Source organism: Anguilla rostrata, chromosome 3, assembly GCF_018555375.3.
Source record: "Anguilla rostrata isolate EN2019 chromosome 3, ASM1855537v3, whole genome shotgun sequence".
NCBI lineage: Eukaryota > Metazoa > Chordata > Actinopteri > Anguilliformes > Anguillidae > Anguilla > Anguilla rostrata.
Window position 1 is genome coordinate 50,029,994 of NC_057935.1, and position 27,949 is coordinate 50,057,942.

A 27,949-nucleotide genomic window follows, 5' to 3' on the forward strand; every position below is an offset into this window, starting at 1 on the left:
TTTTTCTTATAATATATTATATGTAATGTACCCTCTACTTTATGGACTATATGTGAGCATGTGAGTGAGTGAGTGAGTAAGAGAGACTGAAAAAAAATAACTAAGTAAGCTCTTATTTTGTTTGAACCATACTGTATATATTCTTAGCTTTTTTCTTCTTCCATTTCTTCAGGAAACACTGAAGGTGCTTTCAGCATTGATCCTCAAACTGGACATATAAAGGTGGCTAAGCCCTTAGATACCCTATCACAGGAACAATACCACTTAACTGTGAAGGCTACTGATCAGGGCTTCCCCCAGCGCAGTGACTTAAGCCCTGTCAATATCCATGTTAAACTCTCTGAAAAAACACCACCCAAGTTCTCCTCAAATGAATACTTCACTGAGATCAGTGAATCTACCCCTAAAGGTTCTCCATTTTTTACAGTCACAGCCTCTAGCTCCTCAGCTGTGCACTACAAGATCAAAGGCGGGGACCCAAATGGAACTTTCCACATCAACTACTTCTCTGGGGTCCTCTCAATTCAAAGTGCTCTCAATTTTGAGGAGCGCTTCTCCTACCGGCTTCAAATAAGAGCTTCCAGCCTGGCAGGGAGCTACTCAGATGCAGTGGTGAACATCTATGTGGTTGATGAGAATGACAACTCTCCCGTTTTTCTTCAGGAGGAGTTTGTGGGGCAGATCAGTGAGTCAGCACACATAAACAGCATGGTGATGGGAAAGAACAACACCCCTCTGGTGATACAGGCAACTGATGCAGATAGTGATGCCAACGCCCTGTTAGCTTTTCAAATCCTGGAACCCGAAGTGCAGAAAGTCTTCAAAATTGATCCGAGCATGGGGACCCTCTCCATAATAACTCCCATTGACTTTGAACTAACTCCCGAAATTCACTTCACTGTTCAGGTCCGTGACTCTGGGGAGCCCTCTCTTTATGCATCCAAACCAGCGAAAGTAACTGTCCATGTTCTAGATTTCAATGACTGTTTCCCCAAGTTCACAGCACCACTTTATGAATCCTCGATCATGTTGCCTGCTTTCCATGGCATGGAAGCCATCCAAGTCACAGCAGATGATGCAGATTCAGATGTGTCATACAGCATTTACGAAGGCAATTTTAACAATGCTTTTAGTATCGATCCTACCACTGGTATTATATCTGTGGACAACGCCTCCAACCTCAAACTTAATTACAAGCTGTTTGTCAAGGCGTCTGATGGTTTATTCAAAGATACAGCCATCGTTAAAATAAACACCACCAACATCACAATGACTGGTCTTAGGTTTGAGCAAAAGTTCTATGCAGCTACGGTGATGGAAAACACAACATCTGTCAAAACCTTAGCTGTTGTAAGAGCCTCTGGGAGCTATCTGAATGAACCTCTGTTGTACACAGTTCTAAACCCAGGGGGGTTATTTTCAGTGATCCAGACATCTGGTGTTCTTGAAACCACGGGTGTACCTTTTGATCGAGAGAAACAAGATGTGTATGATGTGGCAGTTGAAGTGAGGGACTTTCATAGTCCTCCACGAATAGCTTTAGCCAATGTAAAGGTGTACATCAACGATGCTAACGATAATGCACCTCAGTTTCTGAATTTGCCTTACTCCATCATGATCTCTGACGATGCTGAGCCTGGGGATGTACTCTTTCAAGTGACAGCAACAGATAAGGATCTTGGTGAAAATGGATCCATCACATATCTGCTGGAGGATGACTTTGACCTCTTTAGGATAGATCCTTATCTTGGGGACGTGTCACTTCAAAGGCCCCTTGACTATGAATCGAAGAATAGGTATGTTCTCAGTGTGTTAGCTGAAGATGAGGGCATGCCTAGTTTGGCATCCATAGCAGATTTGCAAATCCAGGTGAAGAACAGGTCCAATCCAGTATTTCAAAGCCTGTACTACCCGTTGAGGGTTCCAGAAAACATTTCTCCATTCACTACCATCTTGCATGTACAAGCCAGGAATCCTGAGGGCTATCGTTTGATCTACAACCTTATTGAAGAAAATGCCTCCAGAACCTTTCACATTGACTTCAAAACAGGGGTCTTGAGTGTCACCGATAATTTGGATTATGAGGCTCAAACCAAGCATGTTCTGACAGTCCGAGCCACAGACTCTGTAATAGGAGCCTTTTCTGATGCCACAGTTGGGATAGAAGTTGAAGATATTAATGACAATGCCCCAGAATTTCAGCAACTGAGTTACACAGCAAATGTATTAGAGGGATTGCCAATTGGCACTTCCGTGTTACAGATCTCTGCTGTGGATAAAGACTCTGGAAGAAACAAAGCCATAACTTATCAAATAGCTGGGACTGGAAAAAATGAATCTGACTTCTTTGAGATTGATCCACAGAGTGGTCTTCTTGTAACAACACAAGAACTGGACTATGAAGACATACAGCAGTTCCGTTTGATAGTTAAGGCTATAGATCATGGTGTACCTCCTATGACGAGCGAGGCTTTCATCATTGTGAATGTCACTGATGTTAATGACAACCCACCTAAGTTCAGCAAGGACCAATATCATGCTACTCTCAATGAAATGGCCACATGCGGTCATATTGTCATTCGAATCCAAGCATCAGATCCAGACAGTGGGGACCTCAATAATCTAGACTACACAATACTCTCTGGAAATGAAGACAGGCATTTTGCCATAAATAGGACCTCAGGTATAATTTCCTTCTCTAATGTCTGCAAGAAAAGCCTTGATCCTTTTTATAACCTCACAGTGGCCGTGTCAGATGGAATTTTTCAAAAGACGGCTCCAGTCAACATTGACATGATGAACAGCAACAAGCACAATCCCCATTTTGACCAAAGTATCTATGAGGCTGAGTTGGCAGAGAATGCTGAGGCTGGAACTCGTGTGATCAGATTGGCTGCAATAGACCCTGACGATGGTCCATATGGCAGTGTGGACTACACAATCATTAACAAACTGGCAGATGAAAAATTCTCCATTGACAATGAGGGCCAAATTGTGACATCTCAGCCCCTTGATAGGGAAAACCCAACCCAGAGAGTGATTGCCATTAAGGTTATGGCAAAAGATGGTGGAGGAAGGGTTGGATTTTGCACTGTAAAAATAATCCTCACTGATGAGAATGACAATGCTCCTCAGTTCAAGGCATCTGAGTACCAAGTTTCCATTCAGTCCAGTGTAAATAAAGGCTCCCCTGTCATCCAGATAATGGCGTATGATGCAGACGACGGAAAGAACGCCGATGTCACCTACACTGTTGATGAGGCAGAGGAGGTGACAGAGGAGGTCATTGAAATCAACCCCTTCACTGGTGTCATCAGTACCAAGGAGAGCCTTGTCGGAATGGAAAACAAAATTTTTAATTTCAAAATCAAGGCTCGAGATGGAGGCATCCCATTCTACAACTCTACTGTACCAGTGCAAGTAAAGGTAGTTTCACCCAAAGTACCCCTCCCAAGGTTCTCAGAGCCTCTATATACCTTTTCTGCTGCAGAGGACCTCCCTTTGGGCTCAGAAATAGGAGTAGTCAAGGCTGATGCAGACACACCAATCATATACAGCTTGGTAGATGGAAACACTGTGGAGAGCAACAAGGAGCAGGTATTTGGCGTGGACAAAGACAGTGGAGCTCTCTTTGTCCAGAAAGGCATAGACTATGAGAAGACAAAGTGGTACCAGATTGATGTCATGGCTAACTGCAACCGCAATGGCACCGACGTGGCCTCCCTTGTGTCCGTGAGCATTCAAGTCCAAGATGTGAATGACAACCACCCTGTGTTTGAGGCCAACCCTTACCAGGCATTCCTGGCCGAGAACATGCCACCAGGGACAACTGTCATCCAGGTAACAGCAAATGACCCAGACATGGAAACCAATGGAGAGGTGACTTACAGGGTGGAGCCTGACCCAGATGATATCAGCGAGGTGTTCACCATTGACAGCGAGAGTGGCTGGATCACCACTCTAAAGGAGACAGACTGTGAGACAACCAGGCTGTACCGTTTCCATGTTGTGGCTACTGACCATGGGGGAAAGGTCAAGCTCTCTTCCTCTGTCCTGGTGGAGGTGATTGTGACAGATGAGAATGACAACCCACCACAGTTCTCAGAAGAGGTGTACCAGGGCTCTGTCATTGAGAATAGCAGGCCTGGTGTGGTCATTACCACCATGAGCATAATGGATGCTGATGTGTCAAAGGACAACAGGTGGTTTGCCTGTTATATTACAGGTGAGCATCAGAACGTCTAAAAACAGAAGGAGGAAGCAAACAGGCTTTTCACTTCTCAAATTGCATTTTAGTCTACCATGTAAAGGAAAGTTATTTAAAATGATCTATTCTTTTCTAATTATTTACTCCAAAAATCATTCGTACATTATTTCACTAAGCAATGATATAAGACTGATATCTTTGAAATTAAAATCATTTTTTATGGATTGAAAGAAAGTTATATGTTAGTGACAGAATCATTAAAGTGTATCTAGATCTGAATAATCTGTTCAACTATGTATAGATGGAGACCCCCAGGACCTGTTCTCCATTGTACAAGTGGGAGAGGAGTGGAAGGTGACCCTCAAAGGCTCTCTAGACAGAGAAACCAAAGAGAGATATGGCCTGAAAATAGTTGCAACTGATGGAAGATTTCAAGCCTCTGCCACAGTAGATGTCCATGTTCTTGACATTAATGATAACAGTCCACTCTGTGAACAGGTAAGGAAGATATACAGGCCCATGCGAATCCCTGCTATGTGCAATAATCACATCTGTGCAAAAGCACATTATCCAGCAAGCTGACACACATTTCAGGTATTTGATTAATGAGGGTAAAATGAGTCATAATAACATGCATATTTTCAGTGAGATTTTATTAATATGAAACATGAATCAAGACATTTGATTGAAGAGTAAATAACTGTCTTGAAATTCTGGAATTGCGTTAATGGACACATGTTTGTATATGATAAACATTCACAACTATGATTTATTTTTTATTCTTTATTGCCTCCCCAACACAGACCCACGCAATACAAAAGTCAGAGGAAGACAGATAGATAGACAGGCTCAGACAGATCGATAGAGCCATCCAGGACAGACAGAAATATGTGTGCATGTGTATGTAATTGTGTGTGTCTATGTGAGTATCTATGTATATGACAATAGTTGCAAAGCAAACCGTAATGTGTGGAATGTGTGTGTTCAAAGGCACTAGTTAACAGGCAGATTGGAATTAATTTTAAAAGGTAAAAAATTTCTTCAAACTGTCAGTTAAGATTTTTAAGTGAGGTGGTTATTTTCTATTGATGTAATGTTCTATGAAAAGGTTTATCCATTTTTAAGTGAGGTTTATTTCTGCTTCTCTCTCCAGTTGCTTTATACTGAGGTCATCATGGAGAACTCTCCCCCAGGAGTCTTCATTCTGAAGGTTTCAGCCTCAGATCCCGATATTGGCACTAATGGCCAGGTCTCATTCACCCTTCATGGTCCCAATGCAGACAAGTTTCATCTTGATCCACAGACAGGTAACTCTCAACTTTCTTCTCTGTGGAGTGGAGGGGTTGTGGGGGTAAGTGCAGTTCATTATTTGTTTTTAGGGCGAGATAGAATCTCCATTCCTCTAAACAGATAACAAAGGAATGGACGCATCCTGTTGAGAAAGACCCTGACTCTCCCTTGCATGTTTTCAGATTTTCTTCCTGTCATAGGTATTTCCTATTTCCTCATCAATCATTCTTATTATTGTTTATCATATCTGACCATCCATCATGGTTCATTATTGTTGGTCATGCCTGATATGAGCCACAACATTACCTGTGTTAGCATATCGCATTGCCGTGACTATGGAAATTGGAGAATTATAAGAATTTTATTTAAACAAGTAATAATAATAATTACACCTTCCAGTATGTATTAGTCCATACCTGCCTAATTGAGTAGCCTAATGTATCTTACTGTTGGAAATTTTATAATCAGCTTGAACATGTATTTCTTTGTCCAGTATTTTTCTGCATAAATTTTTTTGGCATTGGCTTTGAAAATACTGATAGTCACATAATGTTACCATGCGTGGTGAAGAAGATAACTGTTTTGAATACGTTTTTACAGTTGGAAATGGCTCTGAGAAATAACAGAGAAAGGGCGCAGATAAAAGTCCTAAACAGCTTCTTTTTTGATATTTTTTCCGATGGAAATGCATTTCGAGTGACATTTGCGCAGTAACTTTTCTTTTTTTTTCCAAATTAAGAATGACTAATTTAGAGTTAGCTTGCAGATCTCTACATGTTGACTTCCTGCCCCAATCAGAGAAGCTGAAATGCTGTGGTTGCACAACCGCTGAGTTTCAGTACTTGTGACTTGTTTAAACTTGTGACCCCTGCAGAAATAATCATGATTGAGAGAAAAAAGCATATCCATTATTAAAACAAAGTCTCACTACTCATTTTGTATGCGTTTGTGTGTGTGTGTGTGTGTGTGTGTGTGTTTATAACAGGAGAGCTGTTCACCCTGGCTGTGTTGGACCGTGAAAAGGAGGTTGAGTATGACCTGGTAGCCAAAGCCACTGATGGTGGAGGCCGCTCCTGCCAGGCTGATGTACTTCTGATGATCCAAGACATAAATGACAACCCACCCAGATTCTCCACCAACCATTATGATGTGACCGTTTTTGACAACACCACCGTGAGGACTCCCATTGCTGTCATTTACGCCAAGGACCCAGATACGGGTATGTTACATGCACTTGTGACTTGGTCACCTCTGCTCAGTGGTCAGTATAAGTGTGTGCTCAGTGTAGTATAATGGGTAAGGTGCTGGTCTTGCAAACTAAAGGTCACAGGTTTGATTCCCAGGGAGGACACTGCCGTTGTACCCTTGAGCAAGGTACTTATCCTGCATTGCTTCATCTAGCTGTATAAATGGATACAATGTAAATGCTATGTAAAAAGTTGTGTAAGTGGCTCTGGATAACAGCATCTGCTAAATGCCTGTAATGTAATCAAACCTGAACAGACCTGAGTAAAAATGAAACAGACAATATACTGCAGCAACTTCTTTGGACTTGCATATCCAAATCTGTTGAAAAACATGTACTTATGACCACAAGCACCACTGAACAATAGATTGGCGAGAAGCACTAATCAACTAAAGAATGTCGTCATTGAAAGTCACACAATCCTTGCTGTCTAACAGCTCAGATATGTTCTTTTAGCAGATCTTAATGTGTAGGTGCTGTCTGTTTGATCTTGTGTAGGGAGGAGGGAGGTATTAGGGAGGGACAGAGCCGAGAGTAGTCTGGATTTGCTGGAACATGTTTTTGCTCACGTCTTTCTCCTCACTTATTATTTTTTTTTCCCAGTCTGCAGATTTCTTACATTTCTGTACTGTTATACTATTAAAGTGCCTGCATCAACAATTGTCTGCGCAATGGTCATTGTCTAAGAAAATATTGATTGCCTTAGTTCAATATTTATTGAATTTGTGTGTACGTGTACAGTGAGTGACATAATATTTGTGATAAAGACATTTTTTTGTTGATTTGGTACTGTACTCCACAATTTTAGATTTGTAATTAAACAATTTGCTTTTCAGCTGACCAGTTTATTTATTGATTATGGTTACACACTTTGTTGTACGTCGCTCTGGATAAGAGCGTCTGCCAAATGCCTGTAATGTAATGTAATGTAATATTTCTCTGTCTTATTTATGGGACAGACGAAACTCAACCAGACTCACGCGCACTGTGTGTGCTCCTGGTCTTGGCCCTGAACTGTGGAGAACAACACACCTTTAAGCACCTGGGCTTATTAGTTAAGGCAACCCAGGTGCATGTGCTCCCTCCAACAGTCGGAGTTGCCAGGACCAATCCGCTTCTCTGGCGGACCGAATGCGACGGGGTGTTATTAAACATTTTGGATTCATCGTGTAGAAATTGCAGCACCGTTTATAAATAAACGGTGCTGCAATTGTTCCAACCATTATGGTGCCCCCCCATTTCAGGGCACCATAATGGTTGGGACAAATGGCTTCACTGATTAGCCAGGTGTGTTAAATTGCTTCCTTAGTGCAGGTATAAGAGCACTTTCAGTATCTACTTTTGATTCTAGCCTTTTGATTACCTTTGACATCTGTTATTATTTGTCAACACAAGGACATGAGTTGTAAAACTAAGCTAAGAGGAAAGGCTTAGGACTTAAATTCATAAAGGGAATCAACAAAGTGAACTACAAGAGAACAAGGGGACATAAATGGAAATTAGCAAAAGGTAAATTCCGTACAGACATTAGGAAGAATTTTTTCACACAGAGTAGTCAATATGTGGAATAGTCTGTCAGGTCACATAGTAGAGGCAGAAACTCTGGGGATTTTCAAGACCAGGCTTGATTTGGTGTTACATACAATTTAGTCTGTAGGTTATCAGAGCGGATGGTACCATTTATTCAGGAAAATGGCAAACATTCTTGGGCTGAATGGCCTGTTCTCGTCATTATGTTATGTTATGTTATGTTATGTCAATAACCAACTCCAAAGGCAATCAAAAGGCTAGAATAAAAAATAGACACTTAAAGCTCTTGTATTCCTACACTAGGAAAGCAACTGAACACAGCTGACTAAACAGAAACGCCTGTGACGCCATTTGTCCCAAACTTTATGATGTCCTGAAATGGAGAGTCTATTTATAAGAAGTGCTGAAATTTCTACATGGAAAAACCAAATTTTGTAAAAATGCCTTTATATAAAAGCTGAGATTGTGTACTTTGATCAGATGTGATCAAATTACAAATCAACATTACAAATCTAAAATTGTAGAGTACAGAGCCAAATCAACAAAAAAATATCTTTGTCTCAAACATTATGGCGTGTGTATGTGTGTGTGCGTACTATGTGTACATATAGCATTTGTAAAAACACACTCTTGTATTGTAAGTCCAGTCATCAATCATATTCATTAACTAAATTATAAAACACTAATTCCAACAGACTAACACAAAAGAAAAGCTACATGCAAAGCCTTTTTCCTGGGGGATGTTTTATATATTATTTGAAGCATAACTTACAGGTGTTCTGTGATATTCTTCTGCTGCAGGTATAAACTCAGAGGTAGTGTATTCCCTGCTGGGTCCTGACAGCCGGTATTTCTCCCTGGATGAGTTCTCTGGAATCCTGCGTCTGGAGAGGTCTCTGTCTGACGAACCCCAGTCCAGGTTTGAGCTAAAGGTCCAAGCCACCGACCGGGGGCTCCCTCATCGTCGGTCCTCCATTGCCACGGTGACCGTGTCTGTGGTGGACCTCAAGGACTACCAGCCGGTCTTTCTGAGCAACGAATACACCGCCCAGATCCCAGAGTCCACCGCGGTCGGGACCGAGATCCTGAGTGTGTCTGCCCTGGCCAAAGATGCAACCGACAACGTGCCAATTACATATGACATAATCTCTGGCAACGAGCATGGAAAGTTTGAAATTGATACTGAAACCGGTAAGGCCAAAATACTTTTTTCATTTGAATTATCGACAAGCTCATCTTTATTTGCGTTTTATGGTTTAATGCTTTCTTTAAAAGCACAAGCACTGTACCTACTGCCTTGTTGAGTTATGAAACTAAGACGTATACAGTTATTTTGTTGGGAAAGTAAAACATATTTACTAGCTAGCGTTTCTGAAATTCTTAAACAAGACTTCCAGATACGCTTGTAATAGTGATTTTTATGCTGCAAACCAAAAATGTATTGGAGATACACTTGTGACAGTTCATTCTTGGTTTTTAAAGCTTAAAATAATCTTATGCTGAAGCTGAAAATGTGGAATTAATTATTATGTGTGCGATAGCATACAAACTATCGAATTTCTATTTTTTGGTATGATAATTCATTTTTTTGTAATTTGTTAAGGTTCCGATGAACCTGATCAAATTTTTTCTTCCCAAGGTTTCAGTCTTAGGCCCATCTCTGGTTCCTTGCTATCACAATGACTTCTATGTAAGGACATAAGCGCATTTAATGACTCATGCACTTGTGCTGACATGTCTGCAAGCCAGCCGCCCTCATGTTGAGATTTGGTTTCTCTGCTCACTGCAGCTCCCAGAGAATTATCTGCACAACCTCCCCCCCCAATCCACCCCACCGCTCAGCAGGAGTTTCACATTGGATCGAGGCGATTTATTTATAAGCTGACAAACAATTTCCCACACAATGGTTGTTTTTCCTAAATAATTAGGGGGCTTGTGGAGGAAATCAAGTGATGATCTGTGCAATGTGCTGCCATGTGCACTGAGCATACCACAAACTTGTTTGTGCCAAAAGCTGTTCTTTAAAACCATTCAGAATTTTCCCCCTGTTTACATTACCAATGAGGAAATCAGTTCTTCTCAACACTGTGTGTGTTTGATTGTAATTGCATTATTTGGTGTCTTACTTGATGTATTGGCAGTGAGTTTTAAAATAACAAACTGACAAAATAACGATAACAAGTCATACGTTTTCTATGGTTGAATGAAGTGAACGTTTTGTGTATCTTCAGTACGTGATTTATTTCACTTTCTCAGACCATAACCTGCTTGTAGGCCAGACCTGCTAATCTTGCATTTTTTTTCATAACATACTGCAAAGTAACATTTTTTGATTTCTGTTTCTGTCTAATCAAATTGGCCAAGTTTGTATAGTTCACTAGACAGATCCACAAAAAATGCAGTCCATCACAAATGTATTTTGCAACATGAATTTCATTTTATCTCGGTACTCCTAGTTTCACGGAATAAGTATAGAACAAACACAGTGGTCTTCCCTCTTTCTCCCAGTAGATGTCACAGTTTTACATCTTTTTGGGCTTGTCTCTATCTTGAATACTGTAGTGGTTCAATTATTGTGAGTAATGGGCACAGCTATCCGAGCGCCATTTGCCTACATTCGTGGTAAACTTTTGCAATCCACCATCATCATACTGTATCTGTGAACTCATTGACAGAATCCTGTAATGCTGCCTGTGCAGTATGATTGTGTGATTGTGACTGTATTTCCAAGTTATCATTGATTACGTTTTCGCCTGATCTTTGCATCAGTAACTTCTATTGTTAGTGTTATCTCCTTTGCACAATTAAACCAGCTGTATGTTTAACAGGTATAACAGATTAGTAAGGAGCTAAAAGTATCAGCTGTTATGTCAGTTGATGTTCATAAAGCCAATCTGAAGTGCCCTCGTCAATGGAAATCAAAGAAGTTCAACTAAGTATTTATCAGTGGGGTTAGAGAGTCTGCTTTCTTGGCATTCACGCATGCTCATGTGTGAGTAAGCTGGGGCATTGCATGGAGAAGGCAAACACTTTTTGCTGACAGAATTTAAAGGAATGACAGATTTAGCCTGTTAAGACTGTTAAGAGGCAGCCGACGTCTGCAGTGGGAGGGGAGGGGGGACTCTCTGGGAAAAGTATCTAACTCAGTTACGGTCTGAATATCAAACACAAAAACCATCATCTTCCCCCAAGCAGTTCTGTACCTGTTGAAGCCTAGGGGGCTGTGTGGAATTGAGGAATGCAGTTAGATTTGTTTATGTGCCATCCTGTTTTATAGTGTGCAGGCTGCCTGGGAACTTGCATATGCTGTTGCACATTTTCTCTGTGCAACAGCATATGCAAGTTCTCTGTAACCAATTGCGGGAAATGAAAAGCCTATTTCACATTGCCCTCTGCTTAACCTGGCCTGTTCAATTGTTTTATATCGCAGGTGGGGAACTAGCTTATGACACATTACTGACGCACGAATCTAAGGCCTGTAATTAGTTGAAAGAGATGGCTGTTTCGTGATTTTGTCAGTACACAACTACCAGCAGCAAGAGTAAATACCGCAACGGCAGCTGCCTTTTATCCTGTTGAGTTATAATTGTCTTTTGGAAGTTGCTCTCAGCTATCTTGGCCCGCTCTTAGTTTGCTTTATGCACTGAGCTTGACCTAAGATTTAAATCAGCTGGGAAAAAAACAGACAAAGGGTGTTCTCCCCGAGCATTCCTCTGCATCATTAGAATTTCAAATGTTGTGTGAGGTATAATTATGGTTTATATATATTTTTTACCGCCTTTAATGCTGTAACTGTGCAATTACCAATGCATGTGTTTAAATTTGCTTAACAAGGCTCTGACTGTATCCAGAGCTGGAGACTGTTTGCTTTGGCTTAGGTGCCAGCCAAATGTGGATGCATCTCATCCCACCGGCTTACGGAAAGATTACACCGTCTTTGTCACTGTGCGAGGGGATTTAACCCATTTATTGCCAGAGGCACAGGAACTCATCCTTGTACGGTTAACATGAGTTAGAACTTCCAGGTGATATTTCAGGTGATGTTGCAAAAGCAACGTCAAACAGTGGTTTGTTTCTCTGGAAGGTCATTGAACAGATTTATGGTCTTTTTGGAAACAGAACATGTTGAGAACTGGCATGCATTTCTCAAGGCCATTTTTTTTTGGGGGCAACTCAACAAATCAGTCCTGACAGCCCCTGGGCCCCTTCTGCACAGGGTAATAGAGTGTTTTTCTGTGACGCAGGTGCGCTGTACGTGAACGGGTCCCTGGACTTTGAGCATTGCCGCGAGTACTACCTGTCAGTGGAGGGGGCGAGAGGCAAGTCTTCTCTCAGCGACATCGCCATGGTGATTATCAACATCACAGACATCAATGACAACGCGCCTGCCTTCAGCCTGGGAGACTACAGCAAGGAAATCTCGGAGGATATCTCGCCTGGAGACACAGTGATGCAGGTACCACTGACAGCTCCGCTCAACCGTCACTGCGCCAAACATGATAGCGTTTCGAACCGAGCGGGCTCTGTAATGACGCCAGAACCGACTTGCACACTCATATCCGAGCTTGAATACATTTGTGGGGACGCACTGAATAATGTGAATGGGACAGGATTAGGTGTTGAAGTCTGATTTGCTTTGTATCTGTAGTGTCATGATGTGTGCTAAAAATAAGGTCATAAGGTCCAAAGGGATTTGAACAGCTTTCAGTAGATCATTTATAAAGAAATGACAAATATGACAATACAAAAACTATTACACCTGAGTTATATACCAGTAGTGACTTATAGTTACTCAACAACTTCTATTTTTTCCCCTTGAGAACATTGACACAAGAGAATGCTTACTTTAAAAATGCATTGTAACTGTTACTTGACAAATGCAAACTGACTGCAATGAACAAATGCAATTGTGGTACAACCAAATTGAAATTCTTCTTAGGAATTGGGACAAAAAGGGAGATGGGGACAGAGAGTCTCTTCGGGTAGAGAGAAAAACCTGTGTCCGCTCACATGCGCTCTTTGCCCTTTCCACACTGCAAGGTGTCTGCCGATGACCTCGACGGACCGTTGAACAACCTCGTCCGGTACTCCATCGTGAGCGGCGACCCAGAGCGGCAATTCAGCATCGATCCCCGCAGTGGGGAGATCAGAGCGATCCGCAGGCTGGACCGGGAGAAGGTGAGAGCCCAATTTTGGCAGGCACATACACCAGGCTGGGTTGGTGGAGGGGGCGGAGGTCATGTCTCTTGGGGCTATACATTCACCCCGTGTTTGTTTTCAATGTCTAATTTGTGTTTGTGCTTGATTAACACACATTGCTTAATTGTATTATACGTGAGTCATTGCCCCTCTGCTCCCCTCTTAATTATCATTCAATTAACAGAAATAAAACTAAGACATATAATCAAAAAATAGATAAAGATATATCAAGGATATATATATATATAAATCTCCCCTGCCCACTTTCCGAGCTTCTATATGTGCTTATAAAAAATAGATAGATTTTGCAATTTTTTTGTTAGCTCAAAGTAGCATAAAGCCTTTCAACCTGGACTAAGTTCAGTTCAGTTCAAGTGCAGACTAATCCACTGGAAATGTGTTTCTTACCTCCCCAGGTGACTCACTACTCTTTAACCGTGCAAGCTGCGGACTCGGGTCACCCCCCTTTGTCGACCGCCGTGCAGGTCACCGTGACTGTGTCTGACGTCAACGACAACCCACCCGTGTTCTCTAAGAACAACCACAGCGTGGTCCTTCAGGTACTGCGGCCCACACCTCCACGAGCTTCCACAGCCAGACTACAGGCCACGGCTTTATCAGACCGCGTATGAGGCAGTGGCTCCGGTAGAACTGATTGAGAACTAAAAAAAAAAACTAAAAACTATTGCCAAGATCTAATACAGCGATGGATTTTTTTCTCTCCTCCTACCTGTCTACTATAGTATTCTGACTGGTTGTTTACTCCTTTGATGTCAGGGGTGATTCATCTCTTCTAATTATGGGTCCAGCTCTGCTGACTTGGAAATACTTTTTACAGCCCATTTACCTCCACCTAAGATGTCTGTGAGGCTCTGTGCACGGGGGCCATTTGGCGAGGCCATCGTGGTCAGACACTATTAGGTTTAAGTCTGCCAATGCAGCACTCTGTTTCAATTACGCTTTACGGTCGTGTCAGCTTAAATGTGGTGATCAGAAGCAAGCTGCGCTCATTGTGCCGAACTGAAGCACAAGGCCAGACGGCCGGAGTTAAATAAGCTGCTCTCCTTTTCCTCTTCTGCTCTCACAGCCTTTCAAAGCGCAGCCACACGACATGTTTTTTTTTTACTCTTGTTTGAACAGAAGCCCCTTTTATTGTAAAAAAAAGGATGCTTCTCATCAAGGGTGAAGCACACTTTTGATCTTTAAATCCTGGGTTTATGTTCTCAAAAAGCCTTGACAGATAATGAACGTGATGATGCTGTTACTGTTGAAAGATATGATGATGATGCTTAACAATAGCAGCAATAATAGCAATATTTTTTGAAGATTGTTAAATATAAAACAGGAATAATTTTATTTTCCCGTTTTTATCCTTGCTGTTGTATTTTGTATTTTCAGATCAATCTAATTATCAGGAAACGTTGATTCCTCAAAGATGTTTTTCTCCCATCCTACTGCCAAAGTGATGTGGAATCTAAATGTCAAGATCCCTGTTGCTCCCATAATTAGGACCTCGCTCTCTTACCGACCCTTACGTGTGGTTTTCCAATCCAATCAAAGTGAAAAGGCTGGTTTTAACAGCGGCCCCACCAATGGATCCGTATTGTATCCCTACAAACGTCAATACTCTTATATCATTTTAAAGCGCGTCCACTCCCCAAGTGCTCTCAAAAGATTTAATGAACAGTAAAACAGGAAGCCCGGGGAAGGTGGTACTTTAGGTTGGTGGTAGACGTGCATCAACCAGGCAGGTGCTAGAAATTCACATCGCCCGGTTTTAGATTGTGAGAGCACAATATACGTGCAATCCGTTAGTTTTTATTAGGATGCCATACCGCACTGCGGATTCGCACCGGAGATGCTGTGAAACGCTCAGGTGGCTCTGAATAAAAATGATCTGAGTCACGCGGTGATTTTCATTCGCACCATATAATCTAATCGGTGCTCGTGCGGAATGCAGCCAAGCTTCGCATTTCCGACAAAAAGCACGCTGCTCCTGGGGTTCATTTTCTCCTTGCGCGCTGGCTCCGTTTTCCGCCCTAGACGATTAAGCGTGGGCTAACAGTGCCTGTTTTACGAGGGCGGTGCTGTCAGTTTGAAGCTGGTTTAACACGGAAGCCTGTAATTGTGCCCTGGTGGCCTGTGTCCTTGCGTTGTCTTTCAGGAGGGAGAACCGGTGGGCAGCAGCATTCTCCAGCTCACCGTGACAGACCGTGACACCCCCCGGAACGGCCCTCCCTTCTCCTTCCACATCCTGTCTGGGAACGAGGACAAGCGCTTCCACATAGACCAGGGGGGACTGCTGTCCATCGCTGGCCCCCTCAGGAAGAGGACTAAGGCCCAACACCTGCTGAAAATCCAGGTGCCGCAGACCCTAAACCACTCCCTTGAAATCTCTTTTACAGACAGAGGGAGTCATATATTGACTTCACGTAAAAACCTTGTGTCTCTGTGGATGTTTAGCTTGAGGGTTTTATAGAGCAGGTTGGGGGTGTCATACGATGCTTAAAGCCCTGGGAGTCATTACTTTGGATTGCAGCCAGGACATTGCCGCATGCCCTCGAGCGAGGCACTTTACAAACATACGAGTAAGTGGAACAGTGTATGTTCACTAAGCAAATAAGACATCAAATGAAGTATACCAGCGATTATAGGATCTGTGTTTAAAACCTGCTCTGGCACTCACATCTCTTTGAACAATCCACACTTTGTCCTGCAATATCAAGACTCCATTATTTCATGAATAAACAGAGCCGTGTGAAACATGTTGCATTCATGAATGGTACATTCACAGCTGATCACATTTCCACAGCAGTGAACAGTATCCCTCCTGCAAATATTGTTAATATTATGGGAACAGAATTTTGTCAAAAGAATTTCAGCTCCAGGCATTTTCATATTAATAGAACTCTCAATGCTGCGGCCTAAATGTGTGCAGGCTTCTTTCCCATTTGCTTAGATTTTCCATCAGCCTAGCACCTGATGTGTGCCAAAGTGTGACCTAATTGTCATCATACCTTCTTGTTCATGGCAGGTGACGGACAGTGGCCACCCCCCACTCTCCTCCATATGTGTGGTGAGAATCAATGTCACGGAGCAGAGCAAATATCCCCCTACAGTGGTGCCTCTGGACGTGTTCATCACCACCACAGACGGGGCCTTCTCCAGCAGGGTCATCGGCAAGCTCCACGCAACAGACCAGGACCTCCACGACGTGCTCTCCTACAAGCTGGGCCTGGATTCCCAGGACAGCGTCCGGTTCTCCGTGGACCCAACGGACGGGAAGATCGTGGCGCAGCGCGCTCTGGAGCCGGGCCTGTACTTCCTGAACGTCAGCGTGTCCGACGGGAAGTTCAGCGCCTGGGCGGGCGTGCGGGTCCACGTGTGGGGGGCCACGCAGCAGGACCTGGACCGGGGCGTCACCCTACAGCTGGCAGGCCTGACGCCCGAGGAGTTTGTGACCGACCACTGGAGGGCGATGCAGCGCAGCCTGGGGGCGGGGCTTCACGTCGCCAGCTTGCAGCAGGAGCCCGGTTCCTCAGACCTGGAGGTGCTGCTGGTGTCGAAGAATGCGGAGCCTCTGCTGGCCAGCCAGCTCGCCAGGGTCATGGAGAACGACATGGGCATCAGCGTCACGAGGGTGCGCCAGGAGAGCTGCGTGGGTGTGGACTGCCCCCCCAGGGGCTGCAGGAACACGGTCCGCGTCACAGACGAGTGGGTGTCCCACTACACCTCAGCTAGGACCGGTTTCATCACCCCGCGACACACCTGGGAGAGCGCCTGCTTTTGTAATGGTACGCCCTTTCTGATCTCGTTCTGAAATGAAAAAAAATGTATGTTTTCTTAGTTACAGGTAACTATCGTGTGCTTTTACCTTCTTAACAAGGTTTATTTGAAAAGTATCATGGTGAAATGTGGACTTTCTGAATCAAAGCTCTGTGTTTCAGAATCAGCTGTGAAATTTGACGGGAACGGATATCTCAAGTTCCTGTACCAGGCAGATGCGGAGAAGCAGGGGGAGCAGGACTTCCAGCTGTCTCTGCGAATGAAGACGTTTCAGGAGCACGGCCTGGTCATGTCCACTAATGGGACTGACTGGGGATCCCTGGAGGTACTGCCCATGCTCATCCACCACATGACACATTCACTTAAACTGGGGAGAATAGATGACTTAAGAGTCTTTTAACCAGTGAAAAATCTTCTTTACCTACTTACTAATGTTACTCCCCTCCTTAAGCCTTTTCAATGATGAATTTGGTTCATATGTATGAGGATCTTGTTAGAATTCTGTTTATGCTGTATTTTCGTCAGAACCTTATATTTTAATCATTTTTTTACTTTAACACTGGTTACAATTCACACAATGCTTTCCTCAAAGGACTTCCACATGTTCAATGCTAGGACAAAGGGACAATGATACACAAAATCATTTTATTTCTTATTAGAACAAGTTCCAGGTTTGAATCTTTTGTATCCCTTGAAGGCTTCCAGCTGATACTATTCCATCAGTTGTTCTCTTTCCCCAGATACCTGCTGCAGGGAAAACTTAACACTGTGGCTAGTTAAAGGCAATTGTTTTCATTGTTGATGGAGTACTGGCTTGGAATGCTATTGTTCCTTCATCAACACCTCCTAGAGTGTGTTTTCACCTTTCTTTTCTTTGGAAATGGCCTTGTGTGCTTTTGACAAGTGTTTGTCTTTCCCTCTCAAGTTTCTTGAAACAAAAAAAAAAAAAGTTGTTGCCAGTGAAAAATGTGGAAAATACCTGACATTTCATGGTTTAAGAGTGCAGCCCTAAGTGATAACCACAGAGCAATCTTTCAACAAACCACAGCAGCCGATTGCAGTTACTGTTAGATATCTTCCTCTCTCGCAGTCGCCAAGGTGCAGTCGACCGTGCTTTGTGATCGTGCAAATCTCTTTCAACAACGCCCAGTTCTCACGCCGTGAAGGCCTGTGTAGAGAAGCGCCTGTCTGTGGGCTCCCTTCCAGCAGCTGTTGTTGAACAACCGAGGAGACCGCTCTCAAAACTGTCATAAAACTACCCACCTCCCAATAAAAGTTTAGTCTGGAGAGTTACTGCACTTACATGCATATTTTGACTGCATGATTTCCGATTTCAAACTTCTTCTAATCCCATAAAAGAGCATTAGGATGCTAGGGATGCTGCAGTTATCACATTATTACTGCTGCTGCCATATCATCTAATCGATCAGTTTTTTAAGAGCTGTGTTATGGCAGTGCTGTTTATTCACTGTCCTTCCCTTCAATTCTTGTTGAAGCAGCATCACATCTTTCAAGAATATTTATCCCCTATTTTTCCAGGTAGATTATATATTCACACCGCCACTTTGAGATTAAGGTATATGAAGGTACTACTGTGACGTCTACCACATAAAGTAGTGATTTTTAAAGGAGCTTGATACATTTTTACAAACATAAGCATTGCTCATCATAAGTCCCAGATAAACCCTCACTTGCTCTGCAAATGCATGCATGAGTACCCGCAATAGGTTCCTCATTTGTGTCTAGATTAGAAAAAGAACTTCATAGAATGCTGGATTTGAAAAAAAAAAAAAAAAAACTAAAAACGTCAAAAGCCAGGATTTTCCTTTCTGTCAGCCTATTTGCTCTTGGTTTGGTATCTCGGCACCCTGGTCCATTATATTGTCAGCAAATGGTTTCAAAAGGAATTGTTAACCACAAACCATCCTGGAATTAATTTACATATCACGCTTGTTCCTCTTTGTGGAACACATTGAGATGCACAACACCAAGTGTGCATTTCCCTGGAGAGCTTTGCTCCAGTGCCCCTTGACAAATTCTTATCAGCTCGCAAATCGCATCAACATTCCATACCAGAGGGGAAGCTGGGTCTCACGCCCATCACAAACTTACAGAATAAAAATTAACTCAGACCTTTTCGCAAGCCAGTTGTTTTCTCGTCCTCTCGAGTTCACATCGTTTAAGTAATTACCTTTGACATGACAATTATGTCCATCTTCATCAATAAGATTGATAGGAGACCAAGGGGAACTTGTCAGTACAGAAGTATGGTATTTATGAACGCTGACAGCTAAAATCTAATGTCATTAAAGGGAACAAGATTTCGGATGTGATACTAACAGTGGAGCAGATGCCCTTTACTGCTGTTATCAGCCACGGATGACACATTGGTGGGAGATAGTTAGCTTTCTTCTAAGCATGAATTAATGTACATCAGGGCCATCTCTCTTGGCATGCAAGTCTGTTTTCCCTGTGCACTGTGTTCACTGTTTATTTTAGGAGTACGGGGACTTTGTTCCAGACATGACCAGCTTTATCTTTTTCTAAAGAGATATTTTCAGTTTAAACTAAAATTGTTTAAACACAATTATACTGTCTCATGCACATTAACCACATGTGAATCGTTTGATTAAAAATCTAAAAGTGTGGACTACAGAGCCAAATCCAGAAAAAAATGTCTTTGTCCCAAACATTTTGGAGCTCATCCAAAGCTCATTCTTGAAGTGCATTCAGTGTAAGCAGATGAGGAGGCTTTTGATTGCTGTTTCTACCGCTCCTTCCTGGCCCATTGATTTTTCTGCTGATTTCTGCTGCTAATTTGGGTGATTAAATTGTCATTTTTGTGAGTATGCTGCATAAATTGCTCAACTGAAAATAAAAATGTCAGAATTCCTGATCCCCCATAATCAGAGAGAGAGAGAGACGGGCCCCAAGAGCTGAAATACGGCATTATATAATAATAGTGATTGAAATACCTTGAAATTTTGAAAAATAAAAATAAAAATGTCCACTAGGTTTAATTGCCCTCAAGTGTATCATAGCACCTAAACATGCATGAACAACCTGAAGGCCAAATATGAGAGGATTTTTTTTGGATTGGCGCCCACAGGCCCAGTGCTGCCTGTGTTGGGTGATTTCTGACCTCTTTCTAGGGAGGCTGAGGAACTTGGTTTACTGCCTCCTCCTAATGAACTAGTCTCCTACAGTACACTGTGCTCATCGCTTTATCTGGTCATTGATATTCTGCTTTTTCCTGTGAAAAACCCACCCCTAAGGGCTCTTCTACACCACTGTCAGCAGCTTAAACCCAGAACTCATCCTGTTCAAGTACTTACTGCACAATTCCAAACCTGCTTAGCTTTGGCCATTATGCATCAGAAAGTTACAGAGTGGTATGGCTGCTGGCTAGGTGGTTGGTAACATTAATTATGTTGGTATACCAAGCCTTACACCCTCCCACATTACTATGGAGAATACTAAAGTAATGTGATTTCAACAAACAGGGAAACAATCATGATCTCACATGGTATGCGCACATTGGATGCTTTGTTATCGCACTAAAGTGTAGCTACAAAATAATCTACAGATATAACTTAATACAGGCATGAAATTATGAATAAAGGAATATGTTCACACATAAAGTGCTTGCTAACTTCATAAGGTTGAGGTTCATAATTGAAAGCCAAATCAGAAAGTCAGGTGTCATAGAGCTGGAACAAAATAACTAACATTTTTGACTCTGGTGGCAGCAACATAGGCCAAAGTATTAACGAAAAGTTAATATTCAAAAACTCAAAAGTAGACTGAAGAAACCACATCAAATATAAACCCATGGATCAGAAGGCATGAAAGTCTTGGTTCAGTTCTCAATACTGATAGGATCACAGGAGTGGGCCCTTGTGCTAGTTTACTCTCAGCAACTCTCAGAAGATTCTGCAGCAGCAATTAAATGTGAAGCAGGTTGCCATCAATAATGCACCCCCATACATTTGTGTTTCGCTTGTAAATTTAAGATACACACACACACCATGCATTTTTAATGCATAGGAGAGGAAACTGATATATAAAGGAAGCATGCACATATATCAAAGGCAGAAATACTGCATTATTTAAACGCAAAGTGCTGAAATGGCAGCACTTGCAGGTCACATGCTAATGTGATCAGTGTAAACCGATCTCGCATTCCAATAGCGGTTCTTTGAGAAAGAAAACTGCCTCCGGCCATGGAGTTCGCTTTTAATTTGAAATGGCTCGCCAGAATGCATTCCTCCACCTTCTAGAAAAAGAGAAAGAATCCTGCATGACTTCGGTGCGGGATTCAACGTGTTGATGTTGCCGCTCGCTTTGTCAGCCGCTTGGCAAAATACCATCTCTTCAGATCCAGTGATTAGCAGGAGCGGCGAAGATAAAGACTGACCTCCCTAAGACCTCCATTGCTTCTGCGAAACTCCATGACCTGCCGTACGACAGCCACGGAGGACGTGATCTAAGAGGCAGCAGGCAGAGGAGTACTCGGCATTCTCAGCGCTCATCCTCCGTGTCATTTCAGGTCGTCGGCGGGGAGCTCAGGTTCAGGTACGGCTGCGAGAACGAGCCCCCGGGCATGCTGCGGGCGCAGGCCGGGCCCGTGTCGGACGGACACTGGCACCACGTCCTGCTGGAGCTCAGGGGCACCGAGCTGAAGCTGACCCTGGACCGGGCCCGCCCGAACGCGGTCACCCTGGCCGAGCCCTGCCGGATGACCCGCCCCGGCGGGGCGCTGACGTTCGCCGCCCCGTGGGCCCCCCACGGAGAGGGCCGCCCGCCGGGGTTCCGCGGCTGCCTGGACGAGGTGGAGTTCAACGGGGAGGCCGTGAGGGGAACGGAGGGAGTGGGCGAGCGGGGCCTCGAATCGCAGGCCGGGGACAGGAGGGTGTTCGGGCTGTACCAGTGCTGCTCCCAAATCGAGAGGTGTGCCGACCACCCCTGCCAGAATGGCGGGACGTGTGTGGAGAACTCAAATGGAGGTGAGCTCCCAGGATGGGTGATGTGTTGATGTCACTCGTTTTAAAAGCTGGGGTACAAATGGGACTTTGAGGCTATGGATGGGAGGGTGGAAGGATGGGGTCGAGGGTAAGGCTAAAATCAGGAAAGAGGAATGCAGTTTCTTTGTCTGAATAGATAGTGGACACTGCTTCCTGTGCCATTGCATGGTGTACTTATTTCACCTTGCACTGCTTCATTATCACTCTCTGAGTGGAGTCCAAATGAAAAGATTGTACAAGGATGATATTGTGGTGAAACTTCACATGCACACAGGAATTCCAGGAGCATCACAAAGGAGGAAAAAGAGAAGGTTTTGAATGAGACTGCAGGATATGTGCCTGTTTTTGCTGTAATCCGTGTTGAATGCTTTGGAAAAGTTTAGTTCTCAGTAAAATATACTGAAAAGAAGCAGAGAAAATCAAAGCCAGGATCTCTGAAATGAGCCTGCCCTTGGAGTTAATTTCAAGTGTATCTTTTCATTTCAAGAAAAAGAATACTACCGAGGAAAGTAATGTTCGTCTGTGATCCATGCTAAAATGATAACTCAACACCCTTCAAAAGTTAAACAGCCTTCTTTACATATCCCGTCTAACTTGCATATATAATGAAATACGTATAACTTTCTTATTACATGATCAGATTTACACAACATGTCCAGTGTCTCAGATGCTGTCCTACTGAGTGCAGGTTCAGACAGTCCTTTCCTCTGCTTGCTACGCAGAATTCCGCTGTAGCTGCACCCTGCAGTACTTTGGCTTCCACTGTGAGCAGGCCAACAACCCCTGTAGTTCCCAGCCCTGCGCCCACGGAGGGGTGTGCCAACCCAAGGCTCAAGGCTACAGCTGCAGCTGCCCGGATCACTCGACTGGAAGCAGGTGGGACTTTAGGTGTTTTGCAACAATGTGAAAATAATGTCTCTCTTTCTCTTTATCTCTCTATCTTCCCATAACCTTGGACAACGTATCAAAATAATATAATATAAATGTGAAACAAATTATATTGTCTAGCATACCATTTCTTGTTATGTTCTTCTGATTTTTGTTTTTCTCAGTGCCATCGGAAGTGTACAGCGTGTATGGGTGCATGATGGCTGCCTGATTTCATTGGCAATGACTTCTGAAAGCTTTCCTTTTTTCTCTGAATCCTAAACTGAATTATGCATTTTTAAGGCCACATCTTTCTTCACGGTCGCAAAGCTAAACAGCAGTAACATACTTGAGTTACTGTAGCGTTATGCACCTGCTGCATTGCTCTCACTTACAGAATATTCTTTATTGAGATGCTAAGCAGAGATCACTGAGGCAAGCATGTAGTGACAGATTTTTTTCCTTCTCTTCTCAGGTGTCAAAACGTCATCGACATTTGTTCCCCAAACCCGTGCCCGAATGGTTACGACTGTAAAATTGCGGATGGTCTGATGCACTGTGACCCTTTGCCCCAGGTGTCTGGGGGCATTGGCATGCTGGAGATTGTGGAGATCGCTGCCAGCGCCTTGGGCATCTTGTTCCTCGTGGGGGTCTTTGTTTGCATCCGTAAGCGGTACGTCCAACGGAAGAAACAAAAGCAGGCGACCGCCCGCGACTCCAATGGCTACTACCCGCCCAGCACGGCCAAGCGGGTGATGGTAGACGGGCAGCAAACGTCGGCCATCGAGATGAGCATGCTGGCGGAGACCGCGAACGACCTGGACCACGACCCGTTCCGGACCCTGAAGCCCCGCGGGCAGACCGAACTCGTGTCCCGGGGAGGCAACCAGGCCCAGAAGGCGCAGGGACCGGTGGTGTGCAGCGTGGCCCCCAACCTGCCGCCTCCGCCGCCCTCCAGCTCCGACAACGAGTCGATCCTCAAAAACAACTGGGAGCTGGACTATGACGGTGAGTCGGCGGCACGCCGGTTCTTCTCATTCCCCTCCCCCCGTTCCCCCCACCTCTTCCATCAATGTCATTTCATTTAGATGAAAAATGAAAAGGTCTGAAGGATAAACATGAGACCGAGATTGAGTCTTGAATGATTATAAAGGGACACAACTTTGTCATTTCATCCTCTGCGGAGAATTTCCCTCTTCTCCCGATTCTGTTCTTCCTCATGAATGTATTCATGCGTTCGCATTGATGATTTCTAAACAATGCTCTAAACAATACATTTGATGGCGAGCCCGTGGACTATAATACCTGCAGAAGATTGCTTCACTCCTCGCGGCGTGACTTCTTTTCATTCTGTATCACTGTCATTTTAGCGCAGGACAGTTTGCATAAAATTCAATGTTGGGACGGATATCATAATACTCGCTGAACCTCTTTGCATTCTCTGTGGTAAAAATTTGTTTAGCGTAAAAAGGTAACGCAGGGATAACCCTCGTGTTTTTGAGAAATGAGAAATTGCGTATTTGGTGCAAGAGCTTCACAGGTTGGAGCAGTGATCTTCATTCTTAGTCCAAGCCGGCTGCAGGCTCTGCTGGTTTTTGTCATTTGTCTGTGCATAAATCAATTAAAGCAGTCGACTGCAGAGTTAACTCACCTCACGTTGTTTCTTGGGTCTGCATTGGTTGCTGATATCTGGGTGATAACACCTGCAGCCCACCAGGAATGAGGATCACTGGGTTAGAGAGATGCCAGGGGCCCATTCTTAATGGTTCAAAGGTCACTGACGGTCTTCATGTTGTCTCTCGCTGTGTAGTGTATCCCGCTGACCCTGACTACTTCGGCCGGCCCACGGTCCAGGAGTTCCCTCAGTTCGACATCGTGGAAGGCACGTTCTCGCCCGCGCCGCCCCCGGACCCGCGACGGAGCGGCCGCTTCGGGGGTTTCCCGTTCCCCCTGGACCGCTGTGACCGGCGGGCCCCGCTGCCGCCCTGCTACAGCAACCAGAACCTGGACGACTTCCTGGGGCCCGACGGGCAGCCGCTGCCCGCCCCGCAGTGCCCCAACGAGTACACGGCCATCAGCTACTACCCCGTCGAGCACGCGCGCAGCGTGGACAACGTCTCCGCCGGCAACTACCGCCGGCTGAGCATGCGGCTGAGCGTGGCCCAGCCCTCCTACGCGGACAGCGGCCCCCCTCCCCAGGGGCCCCCCAGCCTCCCGGAGCAGGGGCCCCACAGCTACGCGGGGTCGGACATGGTGGAGAGCGACTACGGCAGCTGTGAGGAGGTCATGTTCTGAGCTCGCACAGCCCCGGGGCCGGATGCTCCTATCAGGCAGCTTTCTTCTTTAAAATTGTTCTTGGAAGGACACCCTGGAGCTAAGGAGCTTCCACAACAACTTCCAACGTCGAGTCCCGCCGCCAGAACTGGTCCAGAGTACCGAGACAAAAAGGGGCAGACTTTAAACAGAATAAATTTTTATTTTTTGCTTTTGTTTGTTTTTTTGTTTCTGGCATTAATCGGACATAAGGATGCCAAAATAAATTCTTGAAAAAGCTGACCCTCACTAGGGTCTGGGTCAGTCCACGTGCAAAGCTTCCTCCTCTAAAAGGACAACAAATCTTCATGAAGCAAGCTCATAATGCTGATTGAAACGACGGCAGACACCTCTGATATTCGCAGGTGTCGTAGTATCGTGGTCCTGAAACAAATCAATCACTGGCTGTCAGGTGTCGTATGCAAGAATGGTCTAGTTTGCACAGCCAAACTCAAGCATGCATATTTCACCACTGCAGAATGACTGATACAGAGCCATATTTTTAAATGATTCAAATTTAGAGACAATTTATGCATCCTCTCACTGCAATAACCCACATCATAGATAGTACTGAACATAATTAGGCTAATAAAAATAGGTTTTTTCTTGTTGGTCTGTTTGAATCTATATGAAACAAAATAAATAATTTAAAAAAATTTTTTTAGTGTATTTGATAAAACATGTGCAATTATTTTCACCCAAGAACATTAGTAGTGGACCAGAACCCAGACCACATTCAAGAATATCATTTGCTTATCCATTTATCAATCCAGCAATACAAGCAAAGACTACTACACAAATATATGTGTTGTGCTACTACTGTGGCTATATAAAAAAAGCTTATATATCTTTTTATTGAAAAACTGTAAATATGTAACCAACGCAAAGACGTATGTATTAGTACACATAAGATCCCAAAATTCTATATCAAGATAAAGATTTTATTTCTTGCTATATGTAAGAAATTATGAATATGCAGTATAAAGTGCAGTGTGTTGTTTGGGGATAGAAACAAAGAAATTATGGGGGCTGGCTCCTCAAGTATAAGTAAAGGTAAAAGTAAAGGGAAAATATAACATTTCAGTTGACATAAAACTTTAATCTGTGTAATAATATGTACTTTAAGAAGAATGTACCTGTTTTTTCATAGATACCATAATGTGAAAAGTATTTTCATTCCACATGTAATGTGCCATGTGCTTCTTGTGAATCTCTGAGTAAGATGGTGTTCAGTTTTGCAAAGATACTTAAGAAAATTCGAACGTTGTTTTAGTGTTGTGAAAAAATTATCATTGCCAATGATGCTGTTTTGTGAATAACTGGCAGTTTTACCTTTACAACACAATGTATACACACGTAGGTATGAATGTGTGCGTGAGTGGTGTGTGGACCCTGCGACGGATTGCCAACCAGTCTAGAGTGTATTCCTGCCTCTTTCCCAATGAATTCTGGGATAGGCTCCAGCCTATATGTATATACATATATATAAAAAACACACACAGCATATAATTCAAGGAATGAAGTATGCGGAAATACCCACCCCCAAACAAACAGACAGAGAGCACTTATGAATAATGACCTGCACGCTGCCCCCGCGCTATTGTTTACAGTTACACCTGTTACACCTAATAGGCTGCCTTGAGGGATTTCTGCCATCTTATTGTTTCTGCTGACCCTGCCTGCTCTTTGTGCATGATGTTACTGCATTATACAACTGCGTGTGAATAAGATGTTTGCTTTTTTTAAATTCTTTTTTTTTACTAGAAACATGTCTGTATGTAAAGGAAATGTGTGCGTTTCTTGTGTAGAAAGAAGACCAATTTATTATTTATGGTTAGTTGGGGGTAGTGATGTTTTAACTTCTGAAAGCAGTATCTCATTGAATTATGCATGGAAGAAGGACTGACAGGGAAGCACAATTAAGCTGTGGTCAGATATGCAGAGCACGTGTTGGTCCAGGGAGTTCATCTGAATGTACTGATATTGTATTGTGTTTCCCAATGTGGGTGAGCCCCATGTTTAACATAGTTGTTTCTCTGTGAGAGAATTATCTTATGATGTCACTTTGCTTTATTAATTTTCTTTATTGTAAAACAAAAATGTACATAACATAAATAAAAAAAAGTATTGTTTTGTATTATTTTAAGAGGGAAGTGTTTTTGTTCAGAGTACTATAACTCAGCGTTGTTGTGGTGCATGAGGTGGTCCATTTCTGATTTAATTAGTATTATGAGTTGCTGAACCTAGGCTTAATATTTCAACAATTGCTAAACTCTTCCAAGGATGTGCATAATAAACAACACAGCACAGCCTGGTGGATTCAGACAGATTTACCTCTTTAACAATTTAACATTCTTTCCTCCTGTTGAATAATTTCCAAGCACAGGTTTATTTTTCAGGTGCATATCACATGCCACGTATATTATGAAAAAATTTGTATGCAAGCTGCAACAAGTGCACATATGGAGTCTAACAGGCACTCTACCT

The 27,949-nt window shown here is 43.4% G+C and overlaps 1 protein-coding gene across 2 annotated transcripts in view; it reads left to right on the forward strand.

The window, feature by feature from the left end:
- Positions 1 to 27,602, forward strand: part of fat2 (FAT atypical cadherin 2) — a 46,438-nt gene extending 18,836 nt beyond the window's left edge. For both annotated transcript variants that reach the window (XM_064328064.1, XM_064328062.1), the window contains exons 10-24: positions 173 to 4,225; positions 4,509 to 4,705; positions 5,361 to 5,514; positions 6,483 to 6,716; positions 9,075 to 9,464; positions 12,518 to 12,729; positions 13,314 to 13,451; positions 13,889 to 14,032; positions 15,637 to 15,834; positions 16,507 to 17,266; positions 17,420 to 17,583; positions 21,808 to 22,264; positions 23,005 to 23,158; positions 23,625 to 24,157; positions 24,960 to 27,602. In XM_064328064.1, the coding sequence (XP_064184134.1) occupies positions 173 to 4,225; positions 4,509 to 4,705; positions 5,361 to 5,514; positions 6,483 to 6,716; positions 9,075 to 9,464; positions 12,518 to 12,729; positions 13,314 to 13,451; positions 13,889 to 14,032; positions 15,637 to 15,834; positions 16,507 to 17,266; positions 17,420 to 17,583; positions 21,808 to 22,264; positions 23,005 to 23,158; positions 23,625 to 24,157; positions 24,960 to 25,444 (8,273 nt within the window). In that variant the 3' untranslated portion in view covers positions 25,445 to 27,602. The remainder of the gene's footprint in view (positions 1 to 172; positions 4,226 to 4,508; positions 4,706 to 5,360; positions 5,515 to 6,482; positions 6,717 to 9,074; positions 9,465 to 12,517; positions 12,730 to 13,313; positions 13,452 to 13,888; positions 14,033 to 15,636; positions 15,835 to 16,506; positions 17,267 to 17,419; positions 17,584 to 21,807; positions 22,265 to 23,004; positions 23,159 to 23,624; positions 24,158 to 24,959) is intronic.
- Positions 27,603 to 27,949: the final 347 nt, after the last annotated feature.